General features: G+C 52.8%; 2 protein-coding genes across 7 annotated transcripts; one reads left to right on the top strand and one right to left on the bottom strand.

Annotated features, from left to right (window-relative positions):
* Window positions 1–1,304: 1,304 nt before the first annotated feature.
* Tacc3 (transforming acidic coiled-coil containing protein 3) lies at window positions 1,305–16,736 on the bottom strand. Of its 5 annotated transcripts, none has more exons than XM_047566963.1 (17): window positions 16,545–16,736; window positions 15,786–16,304; window positions 13,761–13,923; window positions 13,505–13,647; window positions 10,447–11,409; window positions 9,858–9,933; window positions 9,491–9,545; window positions 6,931–6,983; window positions 6,470–6,573; window positions 5,053–5,140; window positions 4,655–4,756; window positions 3,333–3,409; window positions 3,209–3,252; window positions 2,707–2,867; window positions 1,836–1,942; window positions 1,630–1,750; window positions 1,305–1,506 (listed from the first exon to the last, which is right to left on the bottom strand). In XM_047566963.1, the coding sequence occupies exons 3-17, from the start codon at window positions 13,920–13,922 to the stop codon at window positions 1,441–1,443; spliced, it is 2,322 nt and encodes a 773-aa protein (XP_047422919.1). In that variant the 5' UTR covers window position 13,923; window positions 15,786–16,304; window positions 16,545–16,736; the 3' UTR covers window positions 1,305–1,440. The 5 variants fall into 5 exon arrangements, with proteins under 5 accessions (XP_047422919.1, XP_047422917.1, XP_047422918.1 ...); XM_047566961.1 differs by having other exon boundaries at window positions 9,491–9,629; XM_047566962.1 differs by lacking the exon at window positions 15,786–16,304 and having other exon boundaries at window positions 9,491–9,629.
* On the top strand, window positions 16,036–21,042 carry Tmem129 (transmembrane protein 129, E3 ubiquitin ligase). 2 transcript variants are annotated; one of them, XM_047566968.1, is made up of 5 exons: window positions 16,230–16,347; window positions 16,388–16,713; window positions 18,422–18,896; window positions 19,337–19,496; window positions 19,584–21,042. In XM_047566968.1, exons 2-5 carry the CDS (start codon window positions 16,509–16,511, stop codon window positions 19,830–19,832), a joined length of 1,089 nt encoding a protein of 362 aa, XP_047422924.1. In that variant the 5' UTR covers window positions 16,230–16,347; window positions 16,388–16,508; the 3' UTR covers window positions 19,833–21,042. The 2 variants fall into 2 exon arrangements, with proteins under 2 accessions (XP_047422923.1, XP_047422924.1); XM_047566967.1 differs by having other exon boundaries at window positions 16,036–16,713.
* Window positions 21,043–21,053: the final 11 nt, after the last annotated feature.

Below are 21,053 nucleotides of genomic sequence, written 5' to 3' on the forward strand. Positions count from 1 at the left end.
TAGTAGCTTGTTTTGAGTTGGAGCACATTAGAGTTTATTGAAAGAATTTCGACATTCTCTCTCCCCCTTCAATCATCCTGTGAACTTGGGGAGCACTATCATAAAGCCTTTCTCAACTAGCAGGAATTGGTGGCTGTGGTGTTTACAGGGCTTAAGTAAATACAACTGGCACTCATGAAAAGATACATGTGCTCAATAACGGTTCTCTGGAATTAGCTTTGAAAATAAATGAAAAGATGGGGGTCTTGCTATTTTGCCTGGTTTGGCCTCAAAACCTTGAGCTCAAGGGATTCTCCTGCCTCAGCCTTCCGAGTAGCCGGGACTATGGGCACACGGGACCTGGCACTTACCAAATAAGTTCCAGTTAGTGTGCTCTGAAAATCTGCACTAAAGAATTGTCATAAATTGGGGCTGGGGAGATAGCTCAGTTGGTAGAGTGCTCACCTTGCAAGCACAAGGCCCTGGGTTCAATCCCCAGCACCACAGAAAAAAAAAAAAGAATTGTCATAAATTGAATGAAACAAATGGGATTTTCTACTTGTTTTTGTATCCTTTTATATTTAAAATACTGTTTAAACTGTGAATTCCTTTACCCTCTATAGTATGTGAGTAGCCAAGTGGCTGTATGCCATGAACTTTAGTTTTTCCTTTTGATATTACAAGATTTTTGCTTTGAGGCATTTTCCTAAAACTCTTGACATTGCATTGACTACCTCTGGGTAAGGATGGATATCAGACAATTGAAATATTATGAATGGCCACATCTTTTAAGTGCTGAGTAACGAAGGGAAATCACACAAGGGAAGGCACAGCCTGTCCCAGTGACTGCTGTCCACGACCGCCTCTCCAGAGTGGCGCTTGGCAGCCTCTTCCGAGCTCTGCCTCTCTCTCTCTCTGGCTGGGAGAGTTCAGGATTTTCAGAGTGGCTGTCAGGGTGGAGGTAGGACAGAATTTCTTCTTAGGAAAACCTATTTGGTCTCCGTGCTCCCACTGCACCAGAACGTCAGCGTTAAGACGTGACACCCACTGCCTCGGCCCCCAAGGTCACAAGTCTCCCAGGCCTTGCCCTGGCAGGTTCGGCTCGGCCACCTTACATGAATGCTCAGGTTCACGTGCTTCCTATCTGTGGTCCTGAGGTAGGGATGCAGTGTCCCTCCTGCACAGGACCACGTGGCTAACCAGATGCCAGGCTGGAGGCAGGGCTTGTGCAGTCTCACCCCAGAGTAACGGAGACGAGGGCAGCCTTAGGCTAGACCCCGGGCACCCTCATTTTAGTTGAGACCAGTGCTACTTCAGAATTTGAGCTCAAGGGAAACTTTATTTAGTCTTCTTTTTTAAAAGCAATCAATCTAGTTTGAAAACAAGTTGAGGTTAAGAGAGAAAAACACAAGACAAATCAGACGGACAGACAGGAGAAGGCAGGTGTGGCTGTGGTCCTTGTCAGATCTTTTCCATCTTGGAGATGAGGTCATCACAGATCCTGGTCAGCTCCTCGTTTTCTTTAGTCTGAAGGGAAAAAACGAGTTAGTGGCTTTTACAGGACACTCAAGGCTGGGAAGGGAGAGAGAGGCAGGCTGTGGCCGCCTGGAAGGCACTGTTAAGCAGGGTCTGGGCCTCTCGACACCCCACCTTCTGCTCCACAGTCTTCTCCAGCGAGTGGATCTGCATTTGCGCCTTCCTCAGGCTCGCCTGGAAGGCCAAGGCCTCTGCTTGGGCCTTGCTCCGGACCTGGGTGATCTCCTCGTTTGCCCTGGAGCAGGGGAGGCAGAGGCTGAGCTGGAGTCCAGCCCAGAACCAGCACCCCCCGCCCCACCCGGTTCTCACCCGGCTCTCACAGCTTGAGCTTCTCCTCCGCGTGGGCCTTCAGTGTCTGGTACCTCTGGCCCTCCTTTTCGATCCTCACTATGTAATCCTCTACGCACTTCTTCAGCGACTCTTCATTCTTAGGAAATAGCAGGCGAGAACTTTTTTTTTTTAACATATTTTTCATATATTGATGAACTTTTATTTTATTCATTTGTTTATATGTGGTGCTGAGAATCAAAACCAGTGCCTCACACGTTAGGCAAGTGCTCCACCACTGAGCCACGACCCCAGCCCAAGCAGACGAGAACTTTTAACAGTGTGTCATTTTATCTGATCTGTCAGGCTAAGTGTGCAGGGACCCTCAGGGTCAGGTGTGAACTAGAGACCCTTAGAGCTCTGGGGACATTAGCAACAGCACCTGCCACTTCCTTCTGGGAACATTCCCAGCCTGTGTGTGGTGCAGGACAGCCCAGAATCTTCCCCTCTGGGACCTAGGTCTGGCCTTCAAGTCCTCACAGCTGCCAGGCTCTAATGAAGAAAGCAGGCCCCAACCCCACTTGGCAGGCAGACATGATGTGCACTGTGCTCTCCATGGTGCTCCCCGGACACAGCATCCCTGCCACTTGGGAAGGGCCCAACCACCAGCACCCGTTCCTTCAGAGTGCCCCCGAGCTCACAGGCCCCTCTGCTGAGAGCAGGAGCTCTGCAGCCCTCTTGAGCCTGTGCCTCACAGATGGCGCCATGTGTACCTCTTGTTCCCACTCCCACCAGCATCTACTAGACACAGTCTGTCCTGTTCCCAGGATGCCACACACCCTGGTGCCAGGGAAAGTTGGGCAGAAGACCCAGGCACAGACACCCCCTTCAGGGCACTGTCGGCATGGACCGTGAGCCACCCACCTTACGGTAACCTTCGATCACCTCCTTCTGCTTCTCAAACCGCTTGAAGAGGTCAGAGAAGGACTTTTCCATGGAGTTCAGGTCCACAGTGAGTTGGTCTCTTTCTTTCAGAACCTTTTGGATTTCGGCTTTGGCAAGCTCCTTCTGTTTCTGAGCCTCCTCTTGAGAAAATCAAACACTAGGACTCAGGGGCAACCCCTGCACTGGGTGCCACAGGCCAAACACAGTTGCTTCTGCCACGCCAGCACCTGGCAGGGAGGTGAGGGCGGGGCTTGAATGCCCCTAGTGAGACCTGGAGGCTGGTGCTGGTGTGCTCAGCTTGAGGCCCACACCAGAGGCCAGACTGTGGAAACAGCCTGCCCCAGCCCCCTAGTGAGGGCAGAGCAGGGCAGGTTAGGCAGCATCTGTCCCCAACCCTGGCAGTCACGGCCCTGGCTGCCAGCTCAGGGGACACAGATGGAGAGGCACACGGGGAAGTGTTGGGGAAGCAGCTGGCACTCACCCATTGCCTGGCACACGAGCCCTTCAAACCCGTCCATGACCTTCCTGTGGGGGGAGCATGTGATCATCTGTGGTCAGCCACGGTGGGCAGAGTGGGTGGGAGCTGAACGTGGCTACAGCCTTACCCCATCTCCAAGTTCTTCATGCGCAGCTCCTCACACCTGCTCTTCAGCTCCAGGTTCTCTTCCTGTGTTGCATTCACCTGCACAAGCCACACACAGTTGGCAGGTAGACACACCTTGCAGCTCCACAGGTGCCCCCACAGGGGCTTCCCTGCGCCCAACATCTTGGGAGCCTGGCCAGGCTGGGCCACCTGCTCCACGTGGCTGCTCCTGTGGACCCTCTGCTGTGGTGGACCTGTACTTGCCCAGTGAACACGTGCAACAGGTTGTCTGCCTGAGCCCCAGTGGGCTCCTCCGACTTCATTCCACCTGGCTGTGGGTCAAGTGGGTACCAGGAGCCCAAGTTAGGTAGGAGCCCCAGGCCCACAAGGTGGGACTGGCAGTGAAGACCAGATCTGATGCCACGGTCTGCTCTGGGGTTACTCGTATTGTCTGAGATAGGCAAGGGGCTATGGGGGATGCCCACCCCACAGGAAGCCTGGGCCTATCTGGTCCACGTGCATATCACAGGCCCTTGAGATGCCCTGGGGGTCACTAAAAGACACACTGGAACAAATGTATGATCTGAGCCCAATCTGCCAGCCATCCTTCCTGGGATACCTGGTCCCTTCTCTGTGTAGACTACTGAGCATAAGGGCAGCTCAAGTGGGGCCTGGAGGCACCTGGACCCTAAACGTGCACACAGGTTCTCTTGGGCTACCCAGAACCAGAGTTAACACAGGCTGAGGTTTCTGCATATCCGAAGAGCAAGGAGAGATGGCTGAAAATGTGGGAAGTGTAGGGCCGGGGGCCTCAGACACCAAGAAGGTAAAGACAAGCCTTTTAACCTGCCCAGAGCCATGTCTATGGGGGTCAGGGGAAACTGGAAAGGGGTAACCCAGGTTTGCAGCAGAAAGTAAACACCCTCAGTGCTGAGACATTGGTGTCTACTTGCCACAGCACAACCGCAGCAAGACTGCCCCCATGACTGAACCCCTCCTGGGAGGCTAAGGCGACTAAGGTTTCAGTTGACCCAAGGCAGCTGATAGCTCTGCATAGGGATAGCTGCCTGCTTGGACCTAGAGGGACACCTGGAATCCTCAGCTATCTGGGCAGTAGTACAGGCTGAGGCGCCAGAGTGACTGACACCAGCCAGGGCCAAACCAGGCACAGCTTTTCTGCAGCAGAGATAGCTCCACCTCAAGCAGCAAGGGCAGGATAGCTGGTTAAGGTCACTGGACCAGCACAGGAACCAGGCCCTGTTTTCAAAGCTGTCTATGCCCAGTTCTTGGCTAATCCCTAGGATGGCAGTGAGCTTTAGAGGCACTGCTGGCCCGGGTCCTTACCGCTGCATCCAGGTCCCTCTGGCTGTACTGCAGAACATCCACAATAGGCCCAATGGGCAGGGGACCTCCAGGCTCAAGGAGGCATGGGGGTGGGCCTGGTACCTGTGAGGGCAACAGATAAGCTGATGTGAGCTGTCTTGCTACTTACTACCTCTAACCTATCACCTCAAGAGCAAAGTCCATCTGGCCTGACCAGAAGCCAGGGCCACAACCAGGCAGAGATGCTCAGTGAGGGGCCCATAGCAGCAGAAACCTTGTTTGTCATGGAGGCCAGCAGGCCCTTGTCCACTATCAGACACAAAGTCTTTGGACCCTCAGGAACTAAAACACAGGCCTGCAAGCCACCCACATATCTTTAGACCACAAAAAGATTACTCTCAAGAGACCACAATGCTTACAGGAACATCCAGTGTGCCCAAGAAATCCAATTCCACAAGCTTGGCTTCCAGCGGATTTCCCAAGGAAAGCTCATCTGCATCCTGTGTGCTGAGACCAAACAGGCAGCAGGGTCACCAACACCCTCTCCACTGAGCAGAACATGACGGGTAATCTCTCTCTCTCTTTTTTTGCAGTGTGAAGGATGGAACACAGGGCCTTGACATGCTAGGCAAGTGCTCTGCTGAGCCAGAATCTTACCAAGTTGCCCAGGCTGGTGTTGAATCCACCAACCTCCTGCCTTGGCCTCCCAAGCAGTTGGGTCCAAAGGTGTGCCACTGCACCTTGCCCTGTCCAGTCTTAACCACCAGTCCTTTGGTGTTCAGGTTGGTAGTAGAGGATGCAGAACTGCACTTGGCAGGCTGGACACCTGACTGGAGCCCCCTTCCCCTCTTGCCTGCCCATCACCGGCAGCTGCTCTCCTTCCTGGTGTACGAGGCCCAAGACTACATTGTCCACAGCAGATGTGCCTAGTTGGGAGGGCCTTGTCTGTGGGTCCTCACAGTAGAGGTAAATTCTTACAGCTAGGGGCAATAGCCCTTTTTCTTCCCTGGCTTCAAGTTTCCATGTAATACAGAGTAAGTCATTCTCCTTGAATTTATATAAATATCACTATTTTCTTCCAGAGTAGGGGTCAGCCTAGGTTTTCCACAAATGCCAGATAGTAAATGTTTTCTGAACTTGAAGGCCACACAGCCTGTCACAGCTACCGAGTTCTGCCCTTGTAGCATGAAGGGCAAGATCAGACTGGGCAACTTAGTGAGACTCTTTTCAAAAAATAAAAAGGGTTGGGGATGTGGTTCAGTGGTAGAGCAACTCTGGGTTTGGTCCCCAGTGCAAATGAATGAATAAATAAAATAGTACCCAGAGGTCCAGTTTGCTGTCCTCTGTTCTATAGGATCTACTTTTAGTTTTTTGGTATCAGGGATTGAACTCAGGGTCCTCAAACACTGAGCCACATCTCCAGTCCTATTTTGTAATTTATTTAGAGATGGGCTATCACTGAGTTGCTTAGTGCCTCACTAAGTGCTGAGGCTGGCTTTGAACTAGTGATCCTCCTGCCTTAGCCACCCCAGCTGCTGAGATTATAGGCATGTGTCACTGTGTCTGCCTAGGATATACTTTTCTTAATTTTAACATTCATGGTCTTCGAAAACCTACAGTGGTATGTATGGTGAAGAAGGGCTCCTCCTGCAGGTTCAGTGATCCCACCACATGAGGCTGGCCTCAGGGTCACGGCCCACTTACCTGTGACCATGCTTTATTTCCAGTTCAGATCAGCTCCCTTAGTCTAGAGATCTCTGATCAATTAGTGTACCCGGTGACAGTCACTTGCCTCCCTGGCCCATGCTAAAAGCGCCACAGAGGAGGGGGACATACCTTGTTGTCACTGGGACCATGGGCACTGGTCGCAGAGGGCTGTCTTTCAGTAGAGGGTCGAATTTCAGGTACAAGGACTGTTTCCTCCAGGCTGACTCCTTGAACTGGAGGGACAGGGTAAGGCAGCAGGGTCCCCTGCTGTCCCAGAGATGTAGCCCCAGGAGTTTGGCATCTACTCACTGACAAAGAGGGCCAGGGAGAGGACCACACCACTCTCTGAGGCCCACCTTCCCAGCACTGGTGTGTCTAGCTGATCTCAGTGCGGGTGCCAGGGCCACAGGATGCCACTGAGACAAGAAGCCGTAGGAATGGGGCCCCGCAGAGACTCAGACACAACCAGTCACAATGCTGATGCTGTGGGATGTCCCAAGGGTTGAGCACCACCATCGCTCAGCGTAACAGTAGTAGGGATGGGTCTTGGGATACAGACCTCTGTGAGGCGGCCGGAGGCTGGCACCTACCGAGGAAGCTCCAAACTGCTCCAGATAATCCACCTCAGCAGCCGTGCCTAGAACTGAGAAAGTCACGCTGGCTGTCATCTCCCCATACCTGGGGCCCTGAGGGCTGCACTACAGTGCCTCCCAAGGTGCTTGTCAGGGAGGGACCACAGTTCTTTGGTGAAGTAAATGCAGGGAGGCTTCTCCACTGTCATGGAGAAGGAACCCCCCACAAGAACCTATCTGCATGCATGGTAAGCAACCCTTCCGCTCCACTCCACATATTCAGTGCTGACGTACTTTTTATTTTAAAATTTCCTATTCAGCACTGATTGAATCCAAGGATGTGAAACCCATGGACAGAGGGCCAACTGTGTCTTCAAGTCATCTATCTAACAAGAGAATAACCCCTCAGCAACAAAAAGATACTATATTTCACCACGCAGTCTTCTCAGATTTTATGCCAAAAGAGGGGTGCTACCATTTTGTGAAGCTGAAAAAAATCATGCCGGTATTATTTAAAAATCATTTATTATTAGGAATCAGCCTCTGGGACAGGAGTCCCCTATGCTTCTCCTCTGCTAGCAAAGCAATGTATCTTTTTACTTTTTCCTCAACACACACACACCAACAGAAAACCCCCCCAAAAAAACCCAAAAAACATTACTAGTAACCAGGCACAGTGATGCACACCTGCAATCCCAGTGCCTTAGGAGGTGAGGCAGGAAGATCACAACTTTGAGCTTAACCTCAGCAACTTAGCAAGACCCTGTCTCAAAAAAGAACGAACTGGGGATGTGGTACAGCACCCCTGGGTTCAATCCCCAGTCCAGAAAAAAAAAAGAAAAAGAAAAATCATTCATTACCAAACTGTTTTTGGTGCAAGGTTAAGATACATGGAATGCTTGTGAATGTTAAAATTGTAAAATTGAATAGTCCAAATCAATGCCCATCATTTCTTCCTGACAGTTTAGTAAACACTTTTCTGGTCTGGTGAAAAAAAAATATTAGTACATTAGTTGTTACCAATTTGTGCACTGTAATCAAAATACTATACTTGAGAAAATTTACTAGTGTTGCAAAGCACGGACTTGGTTGTTACAACTCAGTCTTTGTACCATCCTGCAAGATGCCATTAGTGCAGCAGCCTCTAAACAAACCACACACAGCTTCAGAGGATGCACAGGTGCCGAGAACGTAGGCTTGCAGTGTGCACCCACATGCCACTGGTGAGTACACGCTACTTGGTTCACTCCTGTGAGGTAAGTACTAATACTGAACCACATCCCCAGCCTGTTTACCTTTTAACTAGCCTGTCCGTTATTGTGTATTTTTCAATGAAAGGTTATAAACTAATGTTCAGATGAAAAAAAATAGGATTGAAGATTATGTGGTGGTAACAATTATGTGGTAAGAGATGGTAACCCAATCTAAAAAATGGGCAAAGGACGTGCAAAGACATTTTGTCCATGGATACACAAGTGACAATAAGCACATGGGAAGATGCTCAAAAGATGTTTGCTAGCTGTCAAGGAAACACTAGCCAAAACCATCATGAAACCCTGTTTCACAGCTGCCACGATGGCTAGAATCAGTAAGAGATGGCAAGCACTGGCAGGGCTGTGAAGCGACGAGGCCCTCCTCAGCCACAGGCACGAGTGTGAAATGATGCAGCCACGCTGGAAAACGATCTGGCAGCACCTCAAAAAACCAAGTACGGCTACCATGATCCAGCAATTCCACCTCTAGGTATGCACCCAGGAGAAGTGACACACACCTGCCGAACATGCCCGTGTATATGAGCATGCACAGTAGCATCACTCTTCTTTCCTCGCCTAGTGCTGGGGATTGAACCCCAGGACACTGTACCACTGAGCTATATCCCCAGACCTTCTTACGTTTTGAGATAGGGTCTCATTAAATCACACAGGCTGGCCTCAAACTTGTGACCCTCCTGCTTCAGCACTGAGTAGATGGATGTACAGCCACCGTGCCCTGCTAGTAGTGTTACTTTGATAAGAGCTAAATAGTAGAAATCACCTAAGTGCTCATCAGTGAATGAACAAATGTGAAGCACTGATACCTCCCACAGCACAGATGAGTCCCAAAGACTCACACTTGGTGAAGACACCAGACACAAAGACTGTGACACATATGACTGTCCAGCGTCCCAGGCTTCTCCACAAGACCGCAGTAGCCAACAGGGAGACCTCACCACTGCTGCTTTCCTTTAAGCTGACTCAGTTACAAGTACCCCTGGCTGCACTCGAATGCTGTTTCTGATTGTCATGATCGTCAGTAGGAGCCCAGCTGCTTATCACGCGTTTGTCTCACCTGTGCATTACCTCATTCACATCTTTTGCCCACTTTAAGAATCCACAATTTACATGTCTAGAGTCCACTACAGTAAAAGTATTGCCTTGTTCTACTGAAAATGCCTATCTTTTGATGAACCAGAAGTTTCTGCGATTATCAGTCAGGAAACAGAGTATTTGTAAATGATATAGCTAAACCAAATAACAGAACACAAATGTCCACAGGACATCTTTTGGGCAAACTGAGAGCAATATCCAGGGCTGCCTACCCTCAGCTGGGTCCCTGAAGCACTCCTCCTCCAGCTCCAAGGTAGGCTCCAGTCCCTGAGGAGGAGGGGCAGACGTCAGTTGAGCAGAAGGGGCTGCCAGCTCACTTTCCAGACAGCTCTTGGGAGCCAAGGTTCCTTCCTACAAGGAAGGTTCTGTCATCTCATACAGCTGAGGACCCTGTGTGGGACTCTGCCTCACCAGGTCTCAAATCACACCAGAGGGAAAGGAGGCTTTAGGACAGGGGGCAGGGAGCAGTGTATCCAGCCTGATGCCAGACTTCCACTGGTCTCTTCTCCCCTCTTCTCTACTGGACATGTAAATGGCCACACAGTATAGGGATGCACCTGTGCACACACACATCTGTACCTTGCCCTCTGCTCTCGAGGTCTCAGCTGTCATCTGCACCACAGGTACATCACTCGCTGGGACTGAACACGGTTGCCTGGAGAGAGAGAGTCAGCAGAGGCCGGTGTGACCCACGTTCCCTGCTCCGGCACTGAGCTGCCACCTGCCTGTCTCCTGCGCTGTTGTGCTAGTTCACCTGAGAAGACAGTCATGCTAGAGGTGGATCAAAGTGACTTGAGGAATTTACCCTAGAGGAAACAGGCTGTGTCTGGGTCTTGGGATAATGGTACTCAATTCAGGTCATAGCTGCCCCCTGGAAGGGACATGCCCAGAGATAGTGCTGTGCTATGGTGCCGGTACATTGTTTTTCACCTGATGGTAGCCTGTGTTCATCTTATTCTTCTTTAACCTGGACACATGCTATTGCACATCAGCTGAGGCCGTTTCCAAGCACTTCTGGGGATCTAGCAGCGGTGCTCCCTCAGTTTGGGTCTACCTGAGCCCTGAGATCCTTTCTTTTAAGGTGCTGCAAAGGGACAAGTGGCACCTCTGGACTTGGGTCCTTGATCACATATAGGTTAGCTGCCCGACATGCCTCCCCCATACTCACTGGCTTGGAGGCGAGTCCTCTTGGGCCGTGGGCCCAGCACTTGGCTGCTCAGACACAGGCAGTGTTGTCCTGATTGCTGGGCTTTCTGGGGGCCAGGCCTCTTTGCCATCAGGCTTGGAGCTATCTCCTAGCAGGCTGAAGTTTGGGTCACCCAACTTGTTCCAGCAAAGGTGGGAGTCCTGGGGAAGAGGCTCCGGGCACTGGTCTCCCTCTGCTGCCTCCTGTGGGGCCTGCTCATGCCTGCCCTCAGGTTTCTTTCCTTGTCTCCCAGGTGGAACCAACCTTTTGCTGGTGGTTTCATTAGAGAAGTCAAATTCTAGTCTTACGGGCTCACACTTTGGCAGGACAGTTATTTGGCCAATGGCCTCTTCCTTCAGAGGACTTGGGTTTGTGGCTTCAGTCTGCAGAGGGCCAGCTGGGACTGAGTTCTCAGGACCAGATGAACACATGTGGGGAGGGAGGTGGGTGCTGGCTGCTGGCTCAGGGGAGCCTGGGGTCTCACCAGTCAGGTCTGTGGGGGGGCCCCCTCCACATGGGCTCTCAGGGCTGGTATCAGGTGAAGTAGCCATGGCTGAGGCAGTGCTGTGTGAGCTTTCTGCTGGGGCTGTGGGAGGAGTCTCCACCTTGGGTTGGGGTGCTGTCTCCAGAGGGTTTTCTAGGGTCTTAGAGGTGGATGGCATTCTTTTATCTAAGAAATGAGAGCTAACACTTTCCTTCAAGGCTTGACCTGGATTGCCAGACACTTGTCTTGGAGATAACATCTGTTTCTTAGGACTTTCTAGGCCCTGGGGAGAGCTTAGGGAGCTTGGGCCAGCCAGTGTAGCCAAGCTGGGCTTGCTGGAGCTATCATTTTCAAAGGCTTCAAAGTCTATGTCTGCTGGAGGAAGGTCACTATTCGTCACTGCTTCTGTCTGGAGAAATCCATTGATAGCTTTGGTGTCCACTTCCTTGGTAACCTGTTGGCTTCACGGAAACAGACTGGTTAACACCAAGGGTCGGGAGCTTTTCGACAAGATTTCAGTTCACATGAAAAGCATTACCCAAAGACAGACCAAGAATGTTTGGTTAACTTTTTCCTCATGTTCACAGGACAGTGCACCAGGGGACATGCTGGCTCCGACAGTAGAGACAGGATGAACCAGGAGTCCCAGTGAAAGCTTTCTCACTGACCTACTTTCCCTCTAACTTGGGGACCAGAACTACTTGGCCAGGATGGTCAAGGCACATGCAGTTCCAGCTCTGCACAGGGAAGGGAACTGAGGTCAGTGATGCTGCTTTCAGACAGTTGGCTTGGTGTGGAAAGCACCAGGGTGCAGAGGGCATCTTCTGAGGAGTCTATAGTCCCTGTTGTGCCTCATACCTAAGGTGCTGGAGTGGCAGAGAGGAGGGTGGTGGAACCAGAGCAGCTGATAGGCAGGAAGGTCTGTTGGGATAATGGAAGGATGGAGGGTAGGGTTGGGGACTGAACTGGAAGGCACAGTGCCATTGTGGAATAAGTGTTACTCGACCTTGGATCACTCAGAGGAGGCCAGCCTCAGCATTTCAGCAACTTAGGAGAAGGGACTCTGCCCTGTAGCCCTACTCATATAACTTTTCTTCATATTTAAAAGCATTAAAATTAAGAAATTGGGATAAGGAACTTCTCACCTAGTCAGAATGCTTATAGCTGCACTCCTCCCTCCCAGTTGCCACCTCAGTCACACTAGGACAATGCCTGGTCAGCCACTCCCTGGTTTCCTCAACAAATACAAGGTCCATGAGATACCACCTGAGCATCCTCCTGTCCCTAGCATGTAGCTCAGCAAAGCACCAGGAAGATGATGAATGGAAATAACAGGAACGCCATGCCTGGGCCCTGGAGGACAAGCTTGCAGATGAAGCTTGTAGCTCATGCCTCTCAGCTGCTGTCCAGCTCCTCTCCACCTCCTGCTCTATGGTCAACTGCTAGGCAGCCCAGAAACACAGGGCAGGGGCAAGAACCTCTGGCTTCAAAGCAGGCCAGACTCATGGCAGCCAAGTGGAAATTGCCAGCTCTGTATTCCTTCTTGAAATTGTTAAAGATCATGTGATTTACTTTGATCTTACTGATCAAATTTCAAAAAGTGTAAAAACAACAAACTGAAAAGTAGCAAGGGCATATGGGAAAGCAGTAGATTCAGGCTGGGAGGTGCCTCCACAGGGTGGAGATAGCACATGGCCCAGAGAAATATCTGCATTTATCAGTCACATTTTATTTAAATCAGGTGACAAGCACAAGTGATACTTGTTTCTAAGACTTTTCTCTATACATCTGAAATCTGTTTAAAAGTTTTGAACTGTTAAATCAGCAAAAACCTGCAGAAAATCATGCCAGTGAGGTCCCTTCCTGCTCTGGACAGACTCATTCCTGGTGCCAGAATGACAACCTGTCATTCTGACAGGTTGGTGGCCTGTCTGCCATACCTAGTACCTAGTGCCACTTCTGGTTGTGGTTAAGTGTTTTATCCTGATTGCTTTGGCTACACATGTGCTCTGCCTAGTGCATCATAGGACAGTTTCTCTACCTACGAGCCTCACCTGCTCTCTACGAGTGCTGACTCTCAAGCACAAGGGAATAAGCAAAATATAAGAAGTAAACAGCTGATTATCTTCCCTGGAGATGAAGTCAGGATATTTCACCAAGTCACAGAAACAAAAACTGATTGGCAAGGGCACAGCAAAGAAGTGAAGTTAAAACTTATTCTACGTATCTGATAATTAACTTTCTTCTAATAGGCCACACCCTGTATCTATTTGGAGCAGAGATGAAGAGAAAGTCAACCTAGATGTGACAGAACAGAGCACTCCTGTGACATCCCTCAGACAGAGGCTGGGTCATGGCTCTGTGGCAGAGTGCTTGTCTAGCTATATGTGAGGCACTGGGTTCAACCCTCAGCACCACATGTAAATAAATGAAAATAAAGGTCCATCAACAATGAAAAGTATACGTAAAAATAATTAAAAAAAAAAAAAAAAAAAAAAAAACCAACAACACATCCCTCAGACAGAGTTGTAGATGTTCAAGAACACCCACACTTACTTCTCTTTCTGCAGCCAGGTGTAGTGAGAGTTTCCTAATCCAGTGCTATTATCCAGAGCAAAAGGAATCTCAAGTGTGCTAGTCATACTAGGACTTAAGATCCTGTGTGTCTGTGGATCTCGCAGAGGTGTCTGAAAAGTCACCTGTTGGAGGGCGAAGAGGAGAGAGTACCTGTTCCGTGTTCAATTTTTCACAACCACGCTGGCAGTACCATGCAGCTCAGGGGGTCCCCACTCAGGTTAGAGTTCACACTTACCTTTGCAGCTTTGGCCTGGTTCCTAGGTGGCACATTTTCCTTCTGTGACGGACGAAGGACAGACGATCTTCCGGTAAGTCCTGGTGGTGAAAACAGGAAGTCACAGTTTTCTGCACTTTTTTCACTGATGGCATTTTCGTCACTTAAGACCTGCAGACTCATTCTGGAAAAGAAAACGTTTTTGTGTCGATGTGAGGGTAATGACACTATGTCATCTTACAGACACATCCTAGGGACAGAGTTGCCCCATAGTGCCACATGAAGTACTCCCTCCCACACAGGTGGGGAAGAGGGGCTTAGATTTCCCATCCTGCTTCAGTAGCACTGCCACCTTCTGGGAGAGGAGCTACAGGACTCAGGTTGACAGAACCAGTGCTCAGTGACGGCCCTAGCTGCATCACACTGTTGGGCAAAAGCTGGGGAACAGAAAGTCCTAGTCTAAGAAAAATCAAAGAGCCTGAGGAAGCCTCAGGTTACACATAGGTCTCTGCATACGGTTTAAAGCAAAAGTGGCAGTTGCAGCTGAGTCCAGAAGAAAACAGGACAGCAGCATTGGTCTGCACCCCTTCTACCAGGCAGGAGAGGAGGGATGGACCAAGATGTTTGCAAGGTGTAAACCAAGAGAAGGCAAGCCATTAGGAAAAAGTTATTCAGTAGGTGCCGAGAAGGGTCTACATCAGGGCCTCCATGCAGGCCAGAAGATTCTAAAATGGCTCCATTTCTATTTCCCAGGTCCTCATGTTGGTCACTCACAAAACAGATTTCATCACCCTTTTCATTTACTGTATTCTCAATCTAGGTGTTACTAGAGAACCAACTATCAACCTGTGCAAAGGGGCACCTACCCATGGTTCTGTTAGGAGCCCTGCAAGTTTAGGTTGAAGAGCAAGGAGGGAGGCTGAGAAGGAGGTCAGCACAACCAGTACCAGGGGTCCCTGCGGTCTCAACTTGAAAAGTCCACTGTGGTACTGTGAGTGGGTGGACAGGGAAGGACAAGAGGAAAAGTACTGAAACCAGAATCTCCCGCAGACCACGAAAGCAGGTGCAAATGGGAAAAAGAAGTCAAGGGCAATAGGTTTTTGATCTGAAAATTGGGTTACTTGTCAGCAAGTACAGGAGACACTGGATGGCTGCGGCACACGCAAGCCTGAACTCTGGGACACGTGGACTTAGAGGAAACCTTTTCAAGAGGAAAGAGGATAAACAGTGGGCTCATCCTTCTCAGGTGGGACTACGGAGGACAGAAGAGCTCTAGAGCAAAGGAGAGGCAAGCCATGAGTGTGTTTTGATGCCCTCTGTGGTGCAGAAGTAACTGCTGGGTAGGGGACGGGGTATATAAGGCACACTGGGGTCTTGATGCTACTCCAGTCCCAGCAAGAATCAGCATTGTGGGGAGGGCAGGTCAGGATCCAGGTGTTCATGGCAGGTGGAACAGCTGGAGTTGGTGAAGGCCCTCAGGTGGGGAACAGGAGACAGCATGAAAGCTGACCCCTGGAAGAGAGCAAAACAGTTCCTACTGCTAGAGGGCAGCAGTAGCTGGGCCGAGTGGGGTGGGGACTCTTCTCTGCGGCGATTCCGCAGCTGTTGGAGATCAAGTACTCAAGGCTGGAAGCACGCCTTCATGAGTCGGCCTCCAGGTGACACTCGGGCAAGACGAGGTCACCTGGGGGCTGGAGCTGAGGGAGAAGAGTGCCCGGGCAGCTTCCCGGAGGACGCCCTACAGGAACGGCCGCCCGCCACTTCTGGAGGCCGGCAAAGGCGTTTCCCGAGCGACCACCAGATCCGAGGCTGCGCAGACCGGACGGGACCGCGCGGGGCGAGTGTCCGGAGGGCGAAGAGCGCCCGTGCGGGGGGCCGAGAGAGGTCGCCGAGCAGGCATGGCCAGGTGCCCTCGGAAGACTGCGGGCGGCACCCAGGAGGAGCCTCGCACGCGCAGGGACGGGGCCCGGGAGGCGGACCCGGAGCCGGCGCAGGTTGGGGCGGAGGTCCTCGCGGCCGGGACTGCGCCCCACAGTCGCCGCCTACCTGTCCGCCGCCGCGCCCGCCGCGCGGAAGAAACAGCGCCGCGCCGGCTCCGCGCCCGCAGTTGAGCCAAGAAGCCGCGTCGAAAGAACCTAGTCGCAGTCGCCTCCCAGCCCGCGATCGCAGCCCGCCGCGTCCGCGGATTCAAATACCGACGGTTGGCGCCTCTCGGCCAATCAGCCTGCTGCCCGGGGCGGGCTCACAGGGTGCCGGGAACCAATGGGAGGGCACTCTGGCCCCACCCCCAACCCTCGCGCGCCTGCAGTTCCGCTTCCGGGACCGAGGAACCCCTGAAGCCGGGGGTTCGCGCTCGCCAGTGAGGTATTGCTGGTTGTCTCGGGCTCTGCGGCGAACGCGAACGTGCAGTGCGGCATTGCCGGGGTCAGAGAGCTGCTCGCTTGTGTCTGTTTCCTCGCTTGTGAAGTGGGACCAGTTCCAGCCCCCCTCCAGGGTTGCTCGTGAGGGGGCCACACCCTTGCGGGGACGGCCAAGGCGGCTCGCTACTTCCGTCCCGGCGCCCTGCTGCGGGCAAAGAACACAACGTCCCAGAGTGCCCCGCGGGCGGCCCGTCGGCGCCTCGGTCTCCCAGAGTGCCCCGCGGGCGACCCGTCGGCGCCTCGGTCTCCCAGAGTGCCCCGCGGGCGGCCTGGCCTCGGGGGTCGCCACCCTACCACTACCCAAGACCCGACGCTCTGGCCTCTTCCCCGCTCTGGGGGCGGCGGCGTGATGGACAGCCCGGAGGTGACTTTCACGCTCGCCTACCTGGTCTTCGCCGTGTGCTTTGTGTTCACGCCCAACGAGTTCCACTCGGCCGGGCTCACGGTGCAGAACCTGCTGTCGAGCTGGCTGGGCAGCGAGGACGCCGCCTTCGTGTCCTATCATTTGCGCCGCACGGCCGCCACGCTGCTGTGCCACTCGTTGCTGCCGCTCGGTGAGCCCCCTGCGCGTGGGCGGGGCGCAGTGGCCAGCTGCCTCCCCCCCCCCCCCGTCGGGCCCTGCAAACCGTCTGTGCGGGTGGGAAGGGGGGCCGGCGCAGCCGGACTGGAAACCTGAACCGTCTTGGTGGCTGGGGAGGGCGCCTGGGTAAGGTGCCCTGGAAGTGGGTGTGGGGAGAGCCCGCGCGGATGGGCATTTCGAGGTTTGGGGCTATGTAGATGCAGAGCCCTCTGCCACTCTGGGACACACAGGAGCTGTCCAGGACAGTGCTGAGCAGTGACCCACGTGCTCGTGGGGCCTCTGGGAGGTGGGTCTGGCAGTTGGTTAGAGGATGAATTGGGGGCAGCGTTGGGACGCGTTAGGAAACAGGCCGAAGCCCTCTGAATGGCACTGGCTGAAAGAGTCTGGGAGGACAGATGGCGGGTTCCACGTCTGCTGCCCTGTGGACACCAGTAGGGTTGGGTACTGAAGAGCTGGAGGTACCCAGGCCTGCCTCTAAGGGAAGGTGGGCTGAGGGGAGTCTGCTAGAGAGAAGGAAATGGGGCTGCTGTAGCCAGCTTGTCTCTTGCCCTGAGGGCCCTGTGTCCTGTGAGGCAGATGAGGAAAGTGGGGTAGGTCTTCCTGACCAGGTTGCTTCCTTGAGGGCTTGTGGGGTGGGTTTCTGGAGACCTTCTATCTGCACCCTCCCCACCGGCACCCCATTTGCACCAAAGGAAAGCCAGGCACACAAGTCATTCTGGGAGAACATACCTACAGTTGACGGTGGAGCTGGCCTTACAGCCTGCTGTCTCACCAACTTGTGTTTGCAACTTTTAAAAAACTTCCAAGTTTCATAGATGTTAGTTATTTACTGCTACATAACAAGTTATCTTAACATGTAGAGATTTGGCCAGAACGAATATTTACTGTTTTGTTTGTTTTTTGCAAACGAACCTGATTGTGTAGTCCCTTAGTATCTACTTTTTTAATTCTGATGTTTGCATTGTGCTGACCTGGTCAGTAGGGCCCTGGAGCTAGTTCCTGTGTCCTTGCAACATACTTCCTTATTGTTTCTGTACTTGCTCACCTTTTTGTTTTTGGTACTGGGGATTGAACTCAGCAGTGCTTTACCAGTGAGCCACATCCCCAGTCCTCGTGCCACCCAGTCCTTTTTATTTATTTTGAGACAGGGTCTCTCTAGGTTGTTTAGGGCTCTGCTGAATTGCTGAAGCTGGCCTGGAACTTGAGACCCTCCTGCCTCAACCTCCTGAGTTGCTGGGATTACGGGTGTGCACACTCTGCCTGGCTTGTTTACATTTTTGCATACAGTGCCCCTAGTCAGATCTACTTTCTCAGAGAGAGTGGAATTGAGAGGCCCAGATCTGACCCTCATAGCTGCCCCTAGTAGTCCAGGGATCAGCCCTGTGACAAGGTCTTTGTGTTTACTTTTGGTTTTCTAGGCTGTGCTCTTTTTTTTAATATTCATGTGTAAAAACTAAAGTAGTAAATTGAAAACCTTTCCCCATAATGTGTGGTGTGGAGCTATAGGTATGGTGAGGCCCACCTAACCTGGGAGCTGGTCAGGCCCAGAGCTAGTGTCAAGAGAGGACATAGTCACTCCCTTCTGCCAGCACAAGGTAGCATTGTGACCTCCAGATGGCCACTGCAGTAGGAGGATGGCACCTGACAACTCCAGTTTCCCTGAGGCACCCTCTCCTTTGCAGGCTACTATGTGGGCATGTGCTGTGCGGCTTCAGAAAAGCGACTCTACTCCCCCAGCCAGGCCCCAGAGGCCTGGCAGCTCTTCCTCCTGGTGGCTGTGACCCTCCCCTCTGTTGCTAGCATCGTGATTTACTACTGGTCCCAGGACCAGTGGACCTGCCACCCACTGGCCCGCACCCTGGCCCTCTATGCCCTCCCACAGTCTGGCTGGCAGGCCGTAGCCGCCTCCATCAACACCGAGTTCCGGCGGATTGATAAATTTGCTACAGGTGCACCAGGCGCCCGTGTGATTGTGACAGACACGTGGGTGATGAAGGTGACCACATACCGTGTGCACGTGGCCCAGCAGCAGGATGTGCACCTGACAGTGACAGAGTCTCGGCAGCATGAGCTCTCGCCAGACTCAAACCTGCCTGTGCAGCTCCTCACCATCTGTGTGGCCAGTGCCAGCCCTGCTGTGCGCCCCTTTGATATCCGGTAAGTATGTGGTGGCTGTAGCCTGCTGCAGGGTGTGGCCTTCAAGCCCCTCAGGAGGCAGTGGGTGTGCTGGTGAGTGCTGCAGCACTCCTGGGGCCTGTGTGGTACCAGTCAGCTACCCTCCAGCAGCACCCTCCTTTAGGGCCCCTGCTGCCCCTTCTGCTCTTTCTCTCAGCCTCTGCGGTTTCTTGCAACACATGTGGGACAGTGCAGGCCCATGGGTTGGTGGCACCTTGGTTCTCAACTCTTCCCTTCCCAGCCCTGGGGGTGGGTGGTCACAGTATAGGCTCTGACCTTAGGGCCATCATTGTTGACTGCTGCCCAGGGCACCCCTCAAAGCAGCTGGTGTCCCTGGACCTGCCTGCCTCTGGGTCCTGGCTGGCTCCAGGTTGAGCCTCTCAGGCAGAGGAGCCCAACCCAGCAGGCTGCATCTCCTGCAGGCTGAACTCAACAGAATATGGTGAGCTGTGTGAGAAGCTCCGGGCACCCATCCGGAGCGCAGCCAATGTGGTCATCCACCAGAGTCTGGGTGACCTATTCTTGGAGACCTTTGCCTCCCTGGTGGAGGTCAACCCAGCCTACTCTGTGCCTAGCAGCCAGGTAGGTGCTAGCTCGAGGGGGTGGGGTGGGTGGACCTCATAGAACCATGTTGCCAGGCTCCTACAGCTCTCTGTACAACCCCTGCAGGAGCTGGAGGCCTGCATTGGCTGCATGCAGACGCGTGCCAGTGTGAAGCTGGTGAAGACGTGCCAGGAGCCTGCTGTAGGCGAGTGCCAGCAGTGCTACTGCCGCCCCATGTGGTGTCTCACCTGCATGGGCAAGTGGTTTGCCAGCCGTCAGGACCCCCAGCGCCCTGACACCTGGCTGGCCAGCCGTGTGCCTTGCCCCACCTGCCGAGCACGCTTCTGCATCCTGGACGTGTGTACTGTGCGCTGAGCATCCCAGAGGGTGTGGGTAGGACCTTGGGGGTCTGGAACTGACTCTGTGCCCCTACCAGGGAGTGGCCAGACCTCTCTAGCCTTGGCAAAAGGCTTTATTCAAAGCACATGACTTGAAGCCACTTTGCCTTGAGCCTACTGTATGTTGAGGATATTTGTCTAAAAGAAATTTTGATGAGAGATACTCTATCCCTGGAGACTTCAGCACTTTCTCTTCCTGGCCACCTTCCTCCAGGTGAAGGCAAGTACTCAGAGCATTTGGGGATTCCCAGAACCCAAGACTGCCTTGATGACCTTTACCTGGCAACTTTGCCTTAACTTTACCAAGCACAACTACCCCTCAGTTTTAAGCCAGGCCCGTATCTGTTCACCCAGGCCCATTCTCCAGCCGGTGTCCTGGAGCTGGCTGCTGGCTCTGGTGTTCTGACACCCTCTCCAGCCGTGGATGCTGCTTGGGATACCGGGGGTGGAGCCTGATTGTGGAAGGGGAGATTTGGGGTGCCACTCTAGTGTGAAGGCCAAGCTGGGGCTTCTTGGTGGCTGCAGCCTGTGGAGAGGCTGTTCCTGAATGAGGAGGCAGGAGTAGCAAGCTGGGGTCAGGCCAGGATGCCCCCACCCACTCATGGGGGGCACCTAGCACCTGGAGGGTCTTCACTGTGCCCTGGTGTCTTTGGCTCCAATGGTCCAGAGAAAACTGAGGCCTCAGACTCCTGGCTCCAGGGCAATGGGGAGGATGTTGTGGCACGGGGACATCCAGAAGTCAAACCCACCAAGGACAAAGGACAGGGCCTGTCACTGATTCCAAGTTGGCTTGGTTCTGAGGAGGCCACTCCCAGTGGCCAAGTTTCTGATGGACATGCTGCCCAACTGATGACCTGATAGTACAGGTGGGAGGGGAAGAAGTTGCCCCCCTCCTTGCTGGAGGGAGGCCCTCCCATCTGTTGCCCTGCACCTTGCTGTTTTCAAGCAGGCATGACAGATCCAGCCAGCCCTACTCATCCAAGGCCTCACCTAATCCCAGGAGGTTTTCCAGCAGAACAGCTTAGCTTTGGGGGATGGGGTGATGGCAAGGACAAGAGCCAGCCACAATTTCAAGGACTGCCTAGGAAGGGCCAGCAGTTTGGGGTTATTTTTTACCAAAAAAGGAAGTTAGTTTTATAAAGATGTGTAGCTAAATGATACTGTATTTAATAAAATATTAGTTTGAACTGCTGTGCTT

This window comes from Sciurus carolinensis, chromosome 10 (genome assembly GCF_902686445.1).
Source record: "Sciurus carolinensis chromosome 10, mSciCar1.2, whole genome shotgun sequence".
Lineage (NCBI taxonomy): Eukaryota > Metazoa > Chordata > Mammalia > Rodentia > Sciuridae > Sciurus > Sciurus carolinensis.